Source organism: Abramis brama (assembly GCF_963993115.1).
Source record: "Abramis brama genome assembly, chromosome: 9".
In the NCBI taxonomy this organism is placed as follows: Eukaryota; Metazoa; Chordata; class Actinopteri; order Cypriniformes; family Leuciscidae; genus Abramis; species Abramis brama.
This window is the reverse complement of record NC_139971.1, coordinates 16,956,332-16,977,035: the sequence shown is the minus strand read 5'-3', so window position 1 is coordinate 16,977,035 and position 20,704 is coordinate 16,956,332. Positions and strand designations below refer to the sequence as shown.

The following is a 20,704-nucleotide window of genomic DNA, read 5'->3' as shown; positions in this document are numbered from 1 at the left end:
TCTAACACTTGATGGCTGCTCTGTTAAGTCTTCGTCGTCGGTTAGGAACCTGGGTGTGCTCTTTGATACCAATCTTTCATTTGAAAGTCACGTGTCTAGTATCTGTAAAACTGCATTTTTCCATCTTAAAAATATATCTAAATTACGCCATATGCTCTCATTGACAAATGCGGAACAATTAGTTCATGCGTTCATGACCTCAAGGCTAGATTATTGTAATGCTCTACTGGGTGGTTGCCCTGCACGCTTAATAAACAAACTACAGTTAGTTCAAAACGCAGCAGCTCGAGTTCTTACCAGAACCAGGAAGTATGACCATATTAGCCCGGTTCTGTCAACACTGCATTGGCTCCCTATTAAACATCGCATAAATTTTAAAATATTGCTGATTACTTACAAAGCACTAAATGGATTAGCTCCGCAGTACTTGAGCGAGCTCTTAACGCATTATAGTCCTTTACGTCTATTGCGATCTCAAAATTCCGGCCAGTTAATAATACCTAGAATATCAAAATCGACTGCTGGCGGTAGATCCTTTTCCTATTTAGCACCAAAACTTTGGAACAGTCTTCCTAACATTGTCCGGGAAGCAGACACACTCTGTCAGTTCAAAGCCAGATTAAAGACACATCTCTGTGACCTAGCATTCACATAATACATTATAGACTTCTATTATTCAATGTTAGGCTGCATAGATTAGGTCAGCCGGAACCGGGAACACTTCCCATAAATCCTGATGTACTCGTTACATCATGAGAAGAATGGCATCTACGCTAATTTTAGTGTCTGTGTTTATCCCGAGGTTTTCCCCCAGCCTGCCGGATCCAGGCCGTATCCAGATCTGACGAAGAACCTTCGCCTGGACCCGATGACAACGCAGTGCTCAAATGCTAACTAGTCTCTCCCTGTGGAGGATCCCTTTACCACTCTACAGATAAGGCGTTGTCGGGAAAATTCGTTTCGCGTTCCTACCCCGAAGTGACAAAATAAAATAAAATTCTTTATCAAAATTTATAAGGAAAGACAAGTACTTTGTTTAGGCTTGGCTTGTAGGGACTTCCAAACCTGCGCACATATATTCAAACGCACATAACTATAGAACCAATTCTAAATGCGCATGTGAACGCCATCAGCGTTTCTCACAGGTTCGCGTTTAAAGTCTGTGTAGAGAGAATGGTGTCGTCTTAGCGACCCCTAATTTAATAACAAATGATCGTTGCGACTAACTGTAAAGACTATGTGTTGCGACTAACTACTGTGTTGCGACTAACTGTTAGCTGGAAAATAACTTTATTAAAGAACCGCTATAAAGCCAAAACAATCTCTGTTACCTTAAATTATACGCTTATCCCTGTAAAGCTGCTTTGAAACAATCTACATTGTTAAAAGCGCTATATAAATGAAGATGACTTGACTTGACTTGACTTGACTAAGTGCTTTTACTCTCTGTGACATCACTAATTATGTGTGTGGCCAGAGGCACAACATGACTGAAAGTTTCAATCTGGAGAGCAAAGCTGCAAGAGACTACGCATTGTTTAACGCAATGATAAAAGTTTGCTAAATTTGTATCCACAATTACAGAGTTTAAATGTAAAAATACAATTAAATGTAAAACTAATAATATTTACTTTAAAATTACAAGGACATATGTTAGATTGTTAGTATGGATATAAACCTTTAATATAATGAGCTACATATTTAATTATTATTATTGTAATTTTACACAACTTCGTATGTAATTTAAGAAAACAGAAAAATACTGTATAAATAATACAGCAAATGTCCTGTATAAAAAATAAGCATTACTGTAATTTGTCATTAATGATATAATCCTTAAATTAACAGACAATTAATTAATTTACAGATATTGTTTGTAATTTTACAGAGTTTTGAATATAATTTAAATTTACAGAAAAATACTGTATAAATAATACAGTAAATGTCCTGTATAAAAAATAAGTATTACTGTAATTTGTCATTAATAATATAATCCTTAAATTAACAATCAATTAATTAATTTACAGATATTGTTTGTAATTTTACAGAGTTTTGAATATAATTTAAAATAACGGAAAAATACTCAAAAAAATTTAGTTATTTTCTGCAAAATTAGGATTTTTTTTACAGTGTATAATGAATATGCATTTAGCTAGTTATGCCAAAGTCTAAAAAATTTTATTATTATTATTATTATTATTATTATTATTTTATCCTTTAACTTTATCCAGTAAACCACAAACAACAGGAAAAGTCATGTGATCTTTAAATATTGTTGTGGACAATATGGGCCTTGGAGTCAAACAGGTTGAGAACCACTGATTTAAAAGTAGCCATGCATCTCTTTTGACAGCTGTGGAACAAAAATATCTTCATCACTGTCCGCTATACAATTACAAACCAAGCTTATGTTAAATATTGACAGGAAGCATGGGTGGCTTAATGGGTTTCTTTTAATTATAATAAGCCACTAGTAATGATCAGCCATCCTCAACTAGAGTGAGTGCATTTTCCATGTTTTTTTTTTTTTTTAAGAAACAAAGATCACAACATCTAAGTAATTAGTAGTAAATTATCAAATCTCATAGATCTTTCACAGTGACAATCACCCTGAGGGTGGCAAAAGACTTGACAATCTAATTAGCAATCTAATGTTGCCTCGCACTAGCTTCAAAGATTCTAGGTCGGAGTGCCACTGTGAGGGTCAACCATAATGCAAATGTAGTGCTTCAGTACTGCTTTTACTGTAAGAGCTTCTGTTTGATTCCTTTTTGGCACTGCCATGGTGAATCACAGTGCTGGCTATAATATCTGCCATCTGCTTTGCTGCTGGCACAGCAATGGTGAATCCTCTAAGCATGTCTGTTAAGACAAAACACATCCTCATACCCTCCACATGGCTTGTGTAATCCGTATAACAGCCCTCAAAAACTGTTATGTTTGTACAGCTAAACTACACAGTTTACACTTCCATCTTAAAGTGCCCCTATTATGCTATTTTAAAGTTTCCTAATGTTGTTTTGGAGTCTCCTACAACAGGTTTACATGCATCAAAGGTAAAAAAAAAAAAAAAACACTGTTTAATTTCCTCATACATTTGCAAATCACCACATTTACAATGATTCTCAAACGACTCGTCAGATGAATCAATCTCTCTAAATTCCGCCTTTCCACAAGCTACTCTGCTCTGATTGGCCAGACAGCTCAGTCTGTTGTGATTGGTTTACCGCGTACAGTGCACGCGTTGAAAACAAAAACGCCCATTGCCATAACAACGTCAGCAGTCCTGAGGCTTCCTACACCGTAAACTAAAGACAGTAACGAACAATGACGTAGATTTTACCATATCAATGCCAGCGCAAGTCCGATGATGAAACACTGGAAGAACTAGTTATTCAACCCGAACCTCCATCGCAAGGACGACTCGAGCAGGACATTTCTCAGTGATGCACTACTCAGAGGTACATTATGAGATGTTGCAACTGTAATTCCTCACCATCAGCATTAACAAGTGCATGTCCATCAACAAAACGATTATTTTACTTGTACTAATTTATTTACAGAGTATTTTTGTAATATATTGCGGTGAACACGTGGAAACTGTATCAATAACAGTGCATATGCAATGTGTACATTAGCCGAACTCTAGCATGAATGACTGATGTGAATGACTGATGTAACATAAACGTTGGTAAAACAAATCTTGCTCCATGCTTAATCTTTCCTCAAAATAGTGAGAATGACAGACAATCTGCATTAATAGACAGTAGACACAGTTATAGGTAATAGTGGCCCACAAACTGATTAGCAGAAGTATTTAAGTAAGACAGTGATAACGTGAGTTAGCCAGTTAGCAGGAGACCTACACAATATAAAACTCAAAACTAAGTATTTTGAACACCATCTTTCAAGAGCAAGCGGTTTGTGAATCCTGCATTGAACTCCGAGATTTGAGAAGCAGTCGTCAGTGAAATAAAGGGAACACAGCAAAAGTTTAGGATTATACTGCTGTGATATGGTAAAGATGAATTTTAACCACTGATTCTTCACATGCTCGTCCTTCGGCAGTGAAAAAAAAACTGGCTTTACCTTCACATTGTAGAGCACAGCGTCTTCTCGACATGATGCTATCCAGTATCCACAGGAATCAGCTGCAGGTTTGAGGTTCAAGTTTTCCCTGGTGTCTGTGCGCACAATAAGTGGGCGGGCAATATGCTAATGTTTCGTCTTGACGTCACAACGAAATGGCTTATCCCAGATAGCAATTACATGTGGGCCACATGTGGGTATTATCTGGCACATATGGCCTAGATGTGGCATGGCTGAACAGATATGGGCCAAATCGTAGCCATATTTGTTTTGCCATAACTTTAAAATCTGCGGGAAATGCTCTCTTGGTTCACAACTGATTTTGAGGTATATGGCCCAGATAACAACGAACACATGAGAACCATATGTGGCTGAGCTATGGCACACAGTGAGAAACACCGACTTGTGGTAAACATTTGGCTTATACGTGGAAAAACACAGGAATCCTGAAATCGAGTGCGGCAAACATCCGCCGTTCCACACCTCAGGTTGCTCTGCATCTTCCCTCCTATTGGTGGAGAGACTACGGCGCGAGTTTGACTGCGATGCTGGCCAGCTGACGCCATTTACTCTGCTTTCCTCACGACTGTGTACATTCAGGTAAGTGATGTTTTGGCATTTTAAAGTCATATAAATGAAATATGCAGCATTATGTGTCAATATTGCATGTTATTATGCGTTTAGTTATTCGTTCCATCGAGGAAGGGGTTGAACTAGCTAATATTTTCTTCAGTTTACTGCTATAACTTACAATAAAGTTTAGCCTAATGTTTAACTTAACCGTTAACTTAGGCTATAGCAGTTCGCTGGTTTGCCGTTTTAAATTAAGATGTTTTTGTTTATAAATCAACAGCTCACTGTCGTACACAATAAAATAGTATAGTTTGTCATTGTGTAGTACGTTAGCCTATTTGTGAATTAAGGCGACGCGGTCCAATGTCGGTGTTACTGTTTGTCAGAAAACCTAAATCCTAATTTGTGTTCACAATCATTCAACTAATCATAATAATATAAAAATGCCAAGAATAAACACATTAATACGTGTGCATTATTGTATGTATCTTTATTTAACTCTGAAATGATATTCAACCAAGACTTTTTCTCATGACCTTTCCCTCTTTAAAATTAAAGTTGTAATGTTAACGTTAGGCTATTAGTGTCAAGTCACAATACCAAAATTATGACTTTCGATACAATACCTGAACATTAACATGAACTAATAATGAACTGCACTTCTACTGCATATATTAATATGTGTTAATGTTAATTTCAACATTTACTATTCAATATAAAAAAAATATACTTGTTAACTTTAGTATGCACTGTGAACTAACATGAACAAACAAAGAATTGCTGTATTTCTGTTAACTATCAATTAATTGAGCAGCCATTCACTGCCATTATAAAGCTTGGAAGAGGCAGGACATTTTTATAATTACTCTAATTTCTCACGATATAGTTTATATACCATGCTATGGTATACTGTCATACCACCCAGCCCTAATGTGTGGTATGGGTGGGGCAATGACAATAATTTCCATATTAAAAACCTAGAAAATATGGTTTCAGATGGAGTAAATAATAGTTTATAGTTCATTTTTTAATAAAATATAAAAGCACTTTCATTTTAGGGTGGTCTATTTAAATGCATATTTCAACCACTTACACAATGTTTTTTTTTTCCTATCAGATTACCTATGTGGGTTTGGTTGGTGGCTCTGACCTGGATAACACCGTGTGGAGAGTGCTGAAAGGCACTTTTACAACTGCTGTGGCACGTTATGAATTGGAGAGAAGTCAATGGGAAGATTGGTGTCCAACGCCTGGTCGTAAAGGAAGTTGTCATTGGTGAGACCTTTTTTAGAAGTCACTTTTATTTGTATAGCACTTTGCACAATTCACAACTTTTCAAAACCGCTTTACAGAACATTGTATTTTTATTTCTGTTATCTCAGTATCGAACCAAACAACTTTTTTTGTCATTACCTGATCACATCCGTGGCTCACTTAAGTGACTGCATTTTTTATTTAGAAGTTTTATGTTTTGTTTTTAAAGAAAGTTATTTTTTATATATTGCGAATCATATTGTTTCAATCATACATTTTAAAGCTGTAATCACAATATAAGATTATCATTCTGTCAAAGTCTCATACCAGCGCATGCCTACAACTATCTGTATTTAGTTCATTATCACTGTGTATTTAAAGGGTTAGTTCACCCAAAAATGAAAATTCTGTCAGTAATTACTCACCCTCATGTTGTTCCACCCCCGTAAGACCTTCGTTCATCTTCGGAACACAAATTAAGATATTTATGATGAAATCTGAGAGCTGGATCACTTCTCCATAGGCTTCTCTGTTATTGAAACTTGCCAGCCCAGAAAGTTAGTAAAGACATTGTTCAAAATAGTCCAAGAATACAGTGGCTGAACCTTAAGTTTATCAAGTGTCGAAAATACTTTTTGTGCGCAAAACAAGCTAAAATAAAGACTTTATTCAACGTAGTGTAACAGCGCAGCGCTTCTGTGTTGTACATCAGAACGTAGGCTCACGATTGGCCAGCATCCCACACATGACCAGCGTCGGCCAATAGTGAGTCTACGCTCTGACGTACAACCCAGAAGTTGGAAAAACTTGAGGGTAATTACAGACAGAATTTTCATTTTTGGGCGAACTAACCCTTTATGTTCCTCCTTGCATTCAGTACTTGGCCCATTATTGTTTGTGTGTTTCTGCTTCCAAATTGTCTCGCATCATTGCAGATTATCTTGAGTTTATTTTGTGTTTGTAAAAACACTTATTTTTGTAGACTCTGTCTTTGGACTAAAACATGACATTAATGCTATCAGTGTTGGTGTGTTTTTACATTAGCGTGTGCATGTCTTTTTTTTAAAAAAGAAGCAGAATACATGCAGTGCTGTAAATTTTAACCGGTTGTTGGTGCAAAAGTATTCTAAAAATCGAAATAATTTGTCATAAGGAATTACGGTATAATTCTGGCCCACATATTGAAAAATATAATTTGCAATTCCTTTTGAAAATTTACTGGAAAAAAACTTTCATACACTGGTAATTCAGAGGTGTTTAATTTGTTAATAATTGCAATTAAAATATTATAGGATATTTACATTAATGATTTTTTTTATTCTCCTGCAGCTCTAGCTTCCAGGTTGTATTGCTGCTAACATTATTTAAATTCTTCTTCATTGCAGGTGCAGTCAGGCAGAATCCCCTTACTGGAAAAGATCAACACATTGCCGACCCTCATTGGAGACTTCTCTGCACATCAACACACTTCTCAACTCTTTACCTTTCAAGTTTGCTTTAACTTTCTCAATTTCTCTTTAAAGTTCTCTTTACCAACTGTGATTTATTTGTATTACTCTCATTGGACTAATTAAACATAACATTAATACACACTTTGATTGAGTGTTTTGAACTTTGGTGTAAAAAAATTGCTTTGAATGCTATTTATATTATTAATTTGTATTCTTGAATGTTTTCAACTGAATTCTACTTAAAATAAGTACAACTGAGTAGCTGTAATTCTATGTATTCTTAAATGTTTTCAACTGAATACTACTGTAATTATTAAATTCAACTCTGTTGCTGTAATTATATTTATTTTGATAAATGTTTTCAACTGAATACTACTGTTATTATTCAACTCTTGCTGTAATTATATTTATTTTTATGAAATGTTTTCAACTGAATACTGCTGTAATTAAGTACAACACTTTAGCTGTAATTATTTAAATGCTTGTCAAAATAAATAGTTTTGAGTACATTTGTTGTTGAGTGTTTAATTTACCTGTGAGTTAATAAGACTTTAAATACTGTCAGCTGCATGTGGGCCACATAAGGGCCGTTAGATTTTAACAGAACTCAACCATACTGAAGTTGCATACCAGGCCCACATATGGGCCACATGAATTTGTAGTATTTGGCTCATGCTTGGTGGAGTTATGGCAGTCCTTTGGTTCAGTTCTGGCAAAGGAGATGTGGGCCATATCTGGGCCGGCAAACACAAACTAATCTGGGCCACAGCTCAGCTGTTTATCTGGCCCACATCTGTGCCAAAGGTAATTTGCTGACTGGGATGACTCCTTTGAAAAACAATTCATTTCACTAACTTTATACACAGTGCACTTTCAGATTTAAATCTTTGCAGGATGTTTTCATTCACTTAGAGTAGGGGTCTCCAACACGTCGCTCGCGAGCTACCAGTAGCTCGTGAGCTACCAGTAGCTCGTGGCCTGATTGGAGGTAGCTCAAGTTCGTTATTTCAAATAATTGAAGCGACGCGCTCATTTTTTCCAGGCGCAGCGAGTCAACATGAAGGATGGGAGTGCACCCAAACATTACGGGTGTTTTTTTTCTTCTCCGTAAATAAATCTTCTAGCAGAGCTACAGCAAGCGTTTTTCGGTGGTGGAAATCCATTAGCTATTAAAACTTTGTTGTTGTGGAGAGCGCATGGTTGCATAGCAACGACAGACGCCACGGGAAAATTGGACCGAATTTTACTATTAATAATAAAAGATAAGCTAATGTGCATTGTAAATGTCAGTAATTTATGTTTTTTAACTCATACTTTTTATAAAACTGATTTAAAGGCTGAAATATGCGAGGTTTATCTTTTTATAAAAACTTTTTTGTCAAAACTTTATTTGAACCTCTAGCCTACATGTTAGTAGATAACATGTTGCAAGACACTCCTTTAAAATCTGGCCATCATTTTAAATGTTATTATTTTAATGTTTATGTAAACAAAAAGTGCATATTGATGCTAAGTTTATTTGTTATTTGCCGGTTTTCGACATAAAACTTGGTGAATTGATTTTATTGTGTAGTATTAGTACTTTTTGAACAGGATTCTGTGATAACCGTGATCATTTTGGTCACTATAATCATGAAATGAAATTTTCATGCCATTTCATCTCTAGTTATCATACACTATAAAATCAACTATAATTATGTGTTTTTACAGTAGGCCTATAATATGCAAAGTACAATTTTCTCTATTTTTTTTTATTATCTCTGATTCTGTTCTTTTCTCTGACATTTAAGGGTGACATATATGCCTACAAAAACTATTTTAGGTCTAAAACAGTTTGGACAGTTGTTAATATGAGAGTTATGAGACATTAAGATATTTCAGTATTGTATTACATGAGCAGCTCTCGGCCACTTTCATTTTTAAAAAGTAGCTCTCAAATGAAAAAAGGTTGGAGACCCCTGACTTAGAGCTATGTTACACACTTCATGAAAGGTCATTTTCAAAAATCCATAATAGGGGCCCTTGAAATGTCTCTGATCAGGCTGCTGAACTTCAGTGTTGTTAAACTCACCAAAATAGCCCCAATGCTTATGGCTAGGCCTTTAACCCCTTAAACCCTGAGCCATTTTTGGAGTTTTTTTGTCTGAGTGACACACAAAAAAGTAAAGACTCATAACTTCAAAACTATAACAAGGAGAGTCAAAAGGTAGGTATCGTTTGATAGAACTCTTTTCAAATTTTTTGAAAATATAAATTACATTACATTTGGATATTCTCCTGCCGAGAAACTGCTGATAAATACAAAAAAAAAAACATAATTTTTTTATGATTTTGCATATCTCTCTTGTTTGACATGCAATAACTCGGGGAGGAAATATGGTAGCACAAATTTTCTTTTTTGGGGAAGTACCCCTAAATGTGAGCTGCATCTGAATCAAATTTTGTGGTGATCGCATAAAGTACTCAAAAGTTACAGCATTTGGAACAAAGGTAGCCTTTTTGTTTAGTCCTCACACATTTGGAAAGCAATAAAAAAAAAGAGTTTTCTGAGTGACATACACAAAACTAAAGACTCATAACTTCAAAACTATAGCAAGGAGAGTCAAAAGGTAGGTATCGTTTAAAAGAACACTTTTCACATTTTTTGAAAATATAAATTAAATTACATTTGGACATTCTTCTGCCGAGAAACTGCTGATAAAAGACAAAAAATAAATATAATTTTTATAATGATAATGCATATCTTTCTTATTTGACATGGAATAACTCAGGAAGGAAATAAGGTAGGAGGAAAATTCTTTTTTGGGGAAGTCCCTCTACATATGAGCTGCATCTGGATAAAATTTTGTGGTGATTGGATAAAGTAATCAAACGTTACAGCCTTTGGAACCAAGATAGCATTTTTGTTGAGACCTTGACGCCCCCTCATGGGCATTTTTTATAGTGTTTCACCATGAAGAATATCTTGTCATAAAAGCAATAGATAAAGTTAATTTTGGGCTCATTTTAATTGTATGAATATGCTGTAAAAAATGAAGTGCCATTTTCAACGATTTTTGAATGTTTCGTGAGATGTATGATGTTTTTGACACATTGCAGTACATAGTACAAAAAAGTATTTTATAGATTATGAATTTTTTTATATATCTTTATCAGCAAATAACTCAGCAATACTTTGGAGTTTTTCAAATAGGCTACATTCACTGTAAAGTTCAGACTCTAAGGTTTCAAATGACACCAATTTTGTTTGAATCAAGGCAATATTTTTGAAAAATATGATAATGAATATTTTCGCAGCTAGGGGGCGCCATGGGTGGCGCACACGGGCGGTACACTCCGGTTTAGAGAGACTAGTCAGCACTCGTTCAGAGTTGATCGAAGTGGTTAGATTCTTTAAAAAGCTGAGATTCTAAGCTTTAAAATGATACATATTTTGTGTTATTCCACGTTTGAAAACGAGCGCGGACGGTTCCGGGAAAATTGGAAAACACTTTGATCCCCAGAAGGATGAGAGACTTGTTTTTTAGCCAAGTATGCATTACTTCGTGAGGAATATCTCGTGATCAAAGCAATGGATTCTGTTGTGTGTGGGCTCTTTGTAATCGTGAGAATCTGTTGTCAATAAAGATGTTCGATTTTTCACAATCTATGCAAGTTTCATTGAGTTATGAGCTGAAACGTCACATCAAAACAACATAGCATCACTGCTATTGCTACTTCATAGGTGCGCCTCTGGTATTTTTTTGTGTCAGAACGCTATAAGGAATATCTTTAGACCTGAGTGATGGATTATGGTGTGTTTGGGCTCTTTTTAATCGTAACATTCTGCTGTAAATAATGATGTGCCATTTTCCACAATTGATGCATGCTTCATTGAGTTATGAGTTAGAACGCGACATAAGTGCTACATCTATAATAAAGATCTATGTGCGCATTTGTGTTACAACTCCACGAGGCATAACTTTAGATATGAGTGATGGATTATGCTGAGTTTGGGCTCTTTTTAATCGTGAGAGTCTGCTGAAAATAATGATGTGCATTTTTCTACGATATGTGCATGCTTCGTGAAGTTATAAGTAAAGACCAAACGCGAGTGCTTCATGAGTATATATTTGGCTAGGTACGTCTTTGGTATTTTCTGTGTTAGAGCGCCATGAAGAATATCTTTAGATCTGACTGATGAGTTTGGGCTCGTCTTAATCATGAGCTCCTGCTGTAAATAACGATGTGTCATTTTTCATGATCGATGTATGTTTCATGAAGATACGAGTAAAAAGGCCAAGTCTAAGCTACTTCGCTTGGCTACGTGCATTTGTGTATTTTTTGTGAATTAGAACTCCATGAGGAATATCTTTAGTTCTGAGTGATGGATTACGTTGAGTTTGGACTCATTTTAATTGTAAGCATCTGCTGTAAATAATGATGTGTCATTTTCCACAATCGGAGCATGTTTCATGAAGTTACAAGCGGAAATGTGTCTAAAATTCAGCATCCATATATGGTTTACCCATGGGTCTCTTGAGGGGCTTATTTTACAAAAACCTTGCTCAAGTTTAGTAAAAGCCTGAAACAATTATGCTTGTTGTATTCTACTCATTGAGACCTTTCAAATGACATATGACACATGACTATCTGAGCAGTATGATGTTTTTGACACATTGCAGTACATAATAATTTCCTCTTCCTCATAAATTATGTATTAAAAAAAAATCATTTTATCAGCAAATAACTCAGCACTACTTTGGAGATAATCATAATGGCTACATTCATTGTAAAGTTTAGACTCTAAGCTTTCAAATGATGCCTATTTTGTGTTGATCAATGCAGTAGTTTTGAAAAATATGACAATTAATTTTTTCCATAGCTAGGGGGCGCCCTCCGGCGGTATAATCCGTTCTAAAGGAATAACTCAGCACCTTTTAGGAGTTGAATAAAATGTATATGTGCATTGAAAAGCTGAGATTCTAAGCTTTAAAATGATACCTATTTTGTATCATATCATTCAGTGGTTGCTTAGTAATTTGATTATGAATTTTTTTCATGGGGTGCCGTCCCGCCGGCGGGACGCTTAATACTTTATAGACACACAATAATTTTATCCACACACCTTTTGTTATTGTTAAAAATAAAAACACACAGAAAGACATTATCTGTGGTTTTGCACTCTGGCTGAAGTTTGACAGGGATACATGATAAGACATCCGCAATTACATTCTGTTTACAAGTGCACTTCAAACTCTTCCATCTTGGACATCATATTTATGCATCATTTTCCACTGCCATAGTCTCAATTTGTTTCCATGCTTGCTTGTGTTGCATTTTCAAACTTTTCATACACACTATTGTATAAGGGAAATTGTTGCACAAAACATCTTTAGGACTTGGAACAAAATTGTTAGCTCATGGAGCGAGGTGTGCATGGCTGCATGCTATGAAATGTATTCCAGGAATGTGTCACATATTGCATTTTTTATTGCAACTAACCCAAACCACCAACCGTAACCTCAGCAATAAACTCTTTAAAGCAACATCAAAACATGCTCTGTTGAAACAGTTATCTTGCTTGTTCGCTAACTAACATTAAACCTGAGTAAATGGAATTGGATTTTTAACAAACTGATTTTACATTGCTACTTACATGTTTACATTGCTTCTTTCATGTTTGATTCTTCAAAGTGAAATGTTCAGTGAGGTGCTATAAGCAGATTCAGTTTTATCAGAAACAGATGAACTTCTACTTCTAATTTAGCTTCATTGTGTTTGTGCTTAGTGTTTGTGCTTTTATTGTGGCTCTATTTACAATGCTCTATTTACAATGTTGTAGCAGGTGAGCTACCGAGCAAGTTTGCTTTGTCAGAAAAGCCATACATATGGAGCTGGTTATGTGATGTAAATATCAAGATGTATTAGTTTACAAATCATGCACTATGTTAAAAGTGTTTTGAGGTCATATACTGTGCAAAGAACTATGTGAAAACAAGACTTTATTAACAATAATCTGTCCATGTAATCATAATTTGGAATAAAGTTGTTGGTGTTTCACTTTTTACTTTTTTGGAGTTTTGCAAAAATGTATGTAGAGGTGTGTTTTTTTCCCAATGAGCCTACGTTGATTTTATGCATTTATATACTGAAGCTTTTCAGAACTTTATGCTTGCTGTTGCATGCCATATGGTGTGACATTTTTTATTTTTTTATTATAAAATAATTGGTACCATGTGCAAGGGGGTATGCAAAGGGGGATCTAGATGACTTTAATAAGGCCACAGATATGGCCATCTGAACTAAACATAATTTGCTGGGCAGTAAATCATATAATCATTCTTTTCGGTGACAAAGGTAAAAAGAGCCACATGGATTACACTTTTCAGAGAAATCAACATATGGCTTATTCGTTGTTATCTCTATATATTTAGTTATTATTTTAATTTAAAAATGCCTTTAGCTTTAAATATTGTGCTGTTAGATTTTGATTCAAAATGTACAAAATATCTACTGTACAATAATAATGTATTCTTAATTTTACAATCTGACTGATTGAAACAATGAGGACTTCAGGCTTAATTTTAAGTGGAACATGACATAGAGCAATATAATTCAGGAACATGATAGTGATTCAGTGCTGGATATTTGAACTCTGTAATGAGTCTGTTGCATTCAGTTCATTTCACATATTTCAAAACTTAAGATGACAACCAAACAAATTCAATCTTGTGTTAACAGCTATCAGATAAACATAGTGCTGATAGTGCTGATTCTTGATTCTTGTCATGGAGTTTTCCATTCTTTGATGTTTTGGAAAAACTGTTTGTAAAAGTCTATCACCATAGATGGGTTGTTCTGATCTGAGCAGAAACACTAATGATCACATGACTTATCATGGTTCAGTGAGATGTCACCACTGTTCTAGTCATGTACTTTTCTCCATCTCTATGTCCTCACAAACAGTATGTTGCTTTACATTTAAACATTTATCGGGGACAACCTGTGCATGAAATCACATCCATGTTATATAAGGTCTCCAAATATGCAAAACATGACTGATGACTCATTTTTACAATTTACATTAATTCATGATAATTCATCAGCTGATTACCATTCAGGGCCGAGTTGTAAAACCATCACTTTACTAAATTAGAAATGAGCTACAGGTGTGAAAACAAGGCATAAATATCATGGCTGATCAAACGTAAATCTTTAACGATTTCAATATACTTCTAAAGACTTCACAAAATTAGATTTTTTAAAATAAAATCTCTAACAAACTGTTTTTAGGGTCATTATTTTGCTTTACACTACTTTACACTTGTGTTACACTAGTGGGGTTGTTTGTACTGTATCAACAGTTATCTTGGTGCTTCACATTTAATTTTGCGATATGTTATACATTTCTGACTGAACGGTGAAAAAAAATATAATGTAGGTGACAGGTATTAACAAGGAACATGCAGCAGTCATGTTTAGTATGCATTTAATTTTAGATGTACTATATTTTCATATATCTGAGATGCTATTTAAAGGCAGTAAATTACTTAAAAGCATTCAGTATGCTGTCGATACTTTTAGAACAGTGCGCAACTTAATATATTATAAGGACATGACAACAACTGTTACTAATTAAAACCAGAGAATAACAACTTTAATCATTTCCCAACCAGTGCATTAATAAAAAATCTAAGTCAGCACACCATGTTTGTACGCCATGTGCAGCATGCTTCACAGACTCACCAGGTGTCTCTGGAAATTTGCGGTCGATTATATAAATTGGCATCACCAACCGATCAAACATCCATCAAATCCGTGAGAAAGATACCCTCCTTCCAGATCGTATTCTGGGTTTCTTGGATATCAATAACAAATCAATCAGCGCTGCCAATTCCCTTTGGCTACCTGTTAACGTCGCGACAGCGGGGCGTCCTTGTGTCAAACAGTTTTTATTTGGTGCGTATAAGAAAACACCTTGAAAATGTGTAGGATTCATTCAGCGAAACGAACGATATGAGACATCAACGAAGTACTTAAGTTCTCCCGGTGTCTAATGTTGCCTCCCACGAAAGGCGGTGTTTAGGAGTGACTGAGGCTGGTAGCAATGCCAGAGCGGAGTCGAGTGCGCAACTGTGCAATGATCTTAGTTTAGTTTATTTATTTATTTCCACAATTGCACACATTGCATTTGTTGCTACATCAGAAACAGTTGTTGTCCTAAAAACAAATGTGTTCTATTGTGAAAAAATGAACTCCCAAAAAGCAATAGCTTATAAATAGGGGTCCATCCCACCACCAATATCACCCCACCCACCTGGCAAAGATTAAGTGACTGGTCCAACTTTAGATGCCAGGACAACCATTCTTTAAATTATGGGTATTTGGAATACAGTTACCTTAAGCAAAAGCAAAAAATATACATATACATACACATACATATACATATATATATATACATACATATACACATATACACATACACACACACATATATATATATATATATATATATATATATATATATATATACATACACATATATACACATATATATATATATATACACATATATATACATACATATACATAAAAATAAAAATGACAGTCACTGTACCTTTGTACCTCAATTTGAATTGATCCCTGTACCAAGAGAAAGGGGTTTAGCTCTCAGTCGTAAATCCCTCGGGTTTATATCTCTCCAGTAGTTGTTGCTTTAGTTTCTTTTTAAATATAAATAATGAAACAGATTGTTTTAAATTAGTATCCAGGTCATTCCATAATTGTGGACCACTGTAACATAAACTAAACCTAGCACTTGTTCGGTTCCTACATTTACCTTTTAAGAGCAGTTTTTGTCTAGTGTGGTATGTGTGAGAAGGTGTGTATAGTGGAATGAGCTCACACAATCTAATGTTTAACCTGTTGACAACATTGTACATTGTACATGCATTATGATAAAAGTTACTTTCAGGAAGCTTTAGTAGGCTATGTCTATGGAAGAGAGCATTTGTGTGAGAGTTACGTGTGGACCATGTAATAGCTCTTATAGCTTTCTTTTGTAATATCAGAAGTTTCTCAGTATAAGTAGGGTAAGTATTATTCCAAATAATATTACAATAAGTCAAATGAGGCTCAAACAGAGTCCTGTACAGAGACAAGAGCACGTCTAATGGGAGCTTTTGATGTATGATATCTACAAGCGCTCGTGTAGCGTGCTGTTGCTATAGCAACCTCTTCAGGCGACTTTTGTTCATGAGTGACAATTTCTGATTTTTTACCTTTAATTAATATGCGAGTATATTGATTATATAAAATGTGCTTAATTTCATTCCTTATCTACATTAGGTCCACAATGATGATGGCAGGAAAATGAAACCATTTGAAAACAAGACCCAACAAGGGGTTGGGGCAATTATTAATTATTGTTGACTGTTATTGCCTCCTGATATTTTAATGGCAATCATTAAACTTAATAATAACAGTCAACTATTTAAAAAAAATTATAATAAATATTTGTAATTTGATTCATATTTACAATTATTAATAAAAGTGGATTTCAAATCAGCTTGTTCTATAGCCAGATGCCATGTGTTTTATTTTAATGTACACTATACTCGTATATAATTATAATTTTTTAAGGCCAGACAGGTAGTTTGTTGACGGTTGGTTTGTAAGGACTACACAACTATGCACATATTCAAACACCATACCTATAGACTAAGGCCCCATCCACACTACTGCGTTTTAGTTTAGAAACGGAGAATTAAAACGAATACGATTTCCGTCCACACCAGCGTTTTAGCTGCGTATTAGAATTGATCTCCGTCCACATTAAAACGACTGAAAACGCGGATCACATGACCATTCACCAACACTGGGCATGCGCGTGCCGGTATAAACCTAGACACTTTCAAACATAGACTGTAAAAAAATGCTTCCAAACATCAAAATGTCATTTATTAATATGTATTTGTGTCAAAATGACATATACACATCTTTTCATATTCTATTTTGCCGGGAAACGCTTCCAACATGCTTACGTGTCGCATGAAAAATAGGCGTCGGTTCTATTTCTAGCATGCATGCGTTTTCCGCGCGAGCCGTGCCTGAGACGCGGCAGTTTCTTACTGTAAGAAACTGTTCCAGCGGGTGGAGTTTACTGGTACTGAATATTACCTGTGTATACTCCATGACTGATGACACCCAATCATAGAGCCGAGCGTGAGCCTCTGCGTCATCGTTTCTAAAGTCCTCCGTTTTGACCCGTCTTCACTAAAACGCCCTCTGGAGATTCAAAACGCAAAACGGGGTCGGCAGCGTTTCTAAACTTCTCTGTTTTAGGTCTTCGTTTTTGCCGTTTTAGTCTGGACAGGAGGTGCAAACGTAGCAAAAGGTCTCCGTTTCTAAACGAAAACGCAGTAGTGTGGATGGGGCCTAAGCATGTGATGCGCACGTCTGCGTTTTTGCAGGTTTGCATTTTTGAGGTTTGCGCAGAGATAACCTTTTTTTTTATTTCAAGGCCTTGGAATCCAAGGCCAAGGCCAAGGCAAATTTCACCTTGGAATCTATTTCAGGGTTTGCGTTGTCGAGCCACCAGGCACTGTTTTGTGCAGATGAGCGGGCCGGAGCACGTTGAGTGTTTTCTGTTAGAATGGTGTCGTGTTTTCTGTTAGAATGGTGTCTGTGTAAGTTCGTGTAAGTTAATAACTAATGATTTTTTGCAACGTAAGTGAATCAATCAATCAAAACTAACTTTAGCTGGACAATAACTTTATTCTAGAGCTGCTGTAAAGCCAAAAATATATCTATTACTGTAATTTCCTATTATCACTGTAAAGCTGCTTTGAAACAATCTATATTGTTAAAAGCGCTATATAAATGAAGGTGACTTGACTTGATCTATGTCTAAGTTATCAGAATTGTGGGTAACACTTTACAATAAGGTTTCATTAGTTAACATTAGTTATCTACTTTAGTTAACATGAAATAAGAATGAGCAAAACCTACTTCTACAGCATTTGTTAATTTCAACATTTACTAATACATTATTAAAATCAATTGCTGTATTTGTTAACATTTGTTAATGAACTATGACATAACATGATCAAACAATGAACAGCTGGATTTTTATCAACTAACATTAATAAAGATGAACTAGAAAAAAAAGTTTGTTGAGACAAATTTTAAGTTGGCTTGAGAAAGCCGGACCAGAGAGTTTGAAGAAGTTTAAAGTAGTTTAAAGTTAGTTTAAAGTTTGATTGATAGTTAGAAAGAAAGAAAGAAAGAAAGAAAGAAAGAAAGATATATAGATAGATAGATATATGGATTAGTTATAAAGAAAGAATGAAACATTAGTTAGATAGATTAGTTAGAAAGAAAGAAAGATGGATTAGTTAGAAAGAAAGAAAGATAGATTCGTTAGAAAGAAAGAAAGAAAGAAAGAAAAAAAGAAAGATGGATTAGTTAGAAAGAAAGAAAGAAAGAAAGAACGAAAGAACGAAAGAACGAAAGAAATAATGAATGGTGGATTAGTTAGAAAGAAAGAAAGATGGATTAGTTAAAAGAAAGATAGATTAGTTAGAAAGAAAGAAAGATGGATTAGTTAGAAAGAAAGAAAGATAGATTAGTTAGAAAGAAAGAAAGAAAGATGGATTAGTTAGAAACAAAGAAAGATAGATTAATTGGAAAGAAAGAAAGAATGCTGGATTAGTTTGAAAGAAAGAAAGAAAGATAGAAAGAAAGATGGATTAGTTAAAAGAAAGAAAGATGGATTAGTAAGATAGATAGATAGATTAGTAAGAGAGAAAGAAAGATTGATTAGTTATAAAGAAAGAAAAAATGATTAGTTAGAAAGAAAGAAACATTAGTTAGAAAGAAAGAAAGAAAGAAAGAAAGAAAGAAAGAAAGAAAGAAAGATGGATTAGTTAGAAAGAAAGATAGATTAGTTATAAAGAAAGAAAGATAGATTAGTTAGAAATAAAAGAAAGATGGATTAGTTAGAAAGTGTCACAATAACGAGTTCCAGATCCAAATGCAAGTAGCTCAAGTTTATTAGACAGAGAAAGTACTCAGATCAGACAAGATGCAGGAGACTGATGAAACTTGACAGACGATACCATAATAGGAATACTCAGGGTGCAATGCAGGAACTCTCAAAGTGTAATCACAGACAAGGAAGAAACTCAGGGTGCACTACAAGAGACTGGTCGATGTAAATTCCCGAACTGGTAATCCAGCGCCACACAGGACTCAGAGGAGAACGCGGGGATCAAACACAGCAAGCAGTTCTGCCGCGGTAACTGGCAACGAGAACAAGACATGAGTAACGAACCAACACCCAGCATAACTCACTCCAGCTAGATATAGGCAGTAAACTAGCTGCAGCTGAAGTGACTGATTGGAGTGATGAGCTGGTCACTAGGCAACAAACAAGCAACACACACATAGACCCAACACCTACAACACACCAACAAATCCACAAAATGAACACAAGGATTTGTGAACCGTGACAGAAAGAAAGAAAGATAGATTAGTAAGAAAAAAAGAAAGATAGATTAGTAAGAAAGAAAGAAAGATTGATAAGTTATAAAGAAAGATAGATTAGTAAAAAGAAAGAAAGAAAGATGGATTAGTTAGAAAGAAAGATTCATTAGAAAGAAAGAAAGATGGACTAGTTAGAAAGAAAGAAAGAGATTAGTTAGAAAGAAAGATCAGTTAGAAAGAAAGATGGACTAGTTAGAAAGAAAGATATATTAGTTAGAAAGAAAGATAGATTAGTTAGAAAGAAAGATAGATCAGTTAGAAAGAAAGAAAGAAAGAAAGAAAGAAAGATGGATTAGTTAGAAAGAGAAAGAAAGAAAGAAAGAAAGATGGATTAGTTAGAAAGAAAGATGGATTAGTTAGAAAGAAATATAGATTAGTTAAAAAGAAAGAAAGAAAGATTAGTTAGAAAGAGATAGATAGATAGATAAATAGAAAATTTTGAAGATAGATAGATAAAAATAGTTTGAAGATAGATAGATAGATAAAAATAGTTTGAAGATAGATAGATCGAAAGAAAGAAAGATGAATTAGTTAGAAAGAAAAAGATAGATTAGTTAGAAATAAAAGAAAGATGGATTAGTTAGAAAGAAAGATAGATTAGTTAGAAAGAAAGAAAGATAGATTAGTTAGAAAGAAAGATTCATTAGAAAGAAAGAAAGATGGATTAGTTAGAAATTAAGATAGATTAGTTACAAAGAAAGAAAGATAGATTAGATAGAAAGAAAGAAAGAAAGAAAGAAAGAAAGAAAGAAAGAAAGATTAGTTAGAAAGAAAGATTCATTAGAAAGAAAGAAAGAAAGATGGATTAG

At 34.7% G+C, this 20,704-nt stretch overlaps 1 protein-coding gene and 1 long non-coding RNA gene across 2 annotated transcripts in view; one reads left to right on the top strand and one right to left on the bottom strand.

Annotated features, from left to right (window-relative positions):
* LOC311089688 (neprilysin-like) overlaps positions 1 to 15,380 on the bottom strand; it is a 226,044-nt gene extending 210,664 nt beyond the window's left edge. Inside the window, exon 1 of the mRNA XM_084124586.1 lies at positions 15,096 to 15,380. Within this exon, the coding sequence (XP_083980712.1) occupies positions 15,096 to 15,156 (61 nt within the window). The 5' untranslated portion in view covers positions 15,157 to 15,380. The remainder of the gene's footprint in view (positions 1 to 15,095) is intronic.
* Positions 4,259 to 8,176, top strand: LOC311089918. The gene is made up of 3 exons (XR_014607791.1): positions 4,259 to 4,689; positions 5,780 to 5,937; positions 7,302 to 8,176. It is a non-coding gene; the product is annotated as an uncharacterized lncRNA (long non-coding RNA).
* Positions 15,381 to 20,704: the final 5,324 nt, after the last annotated feature.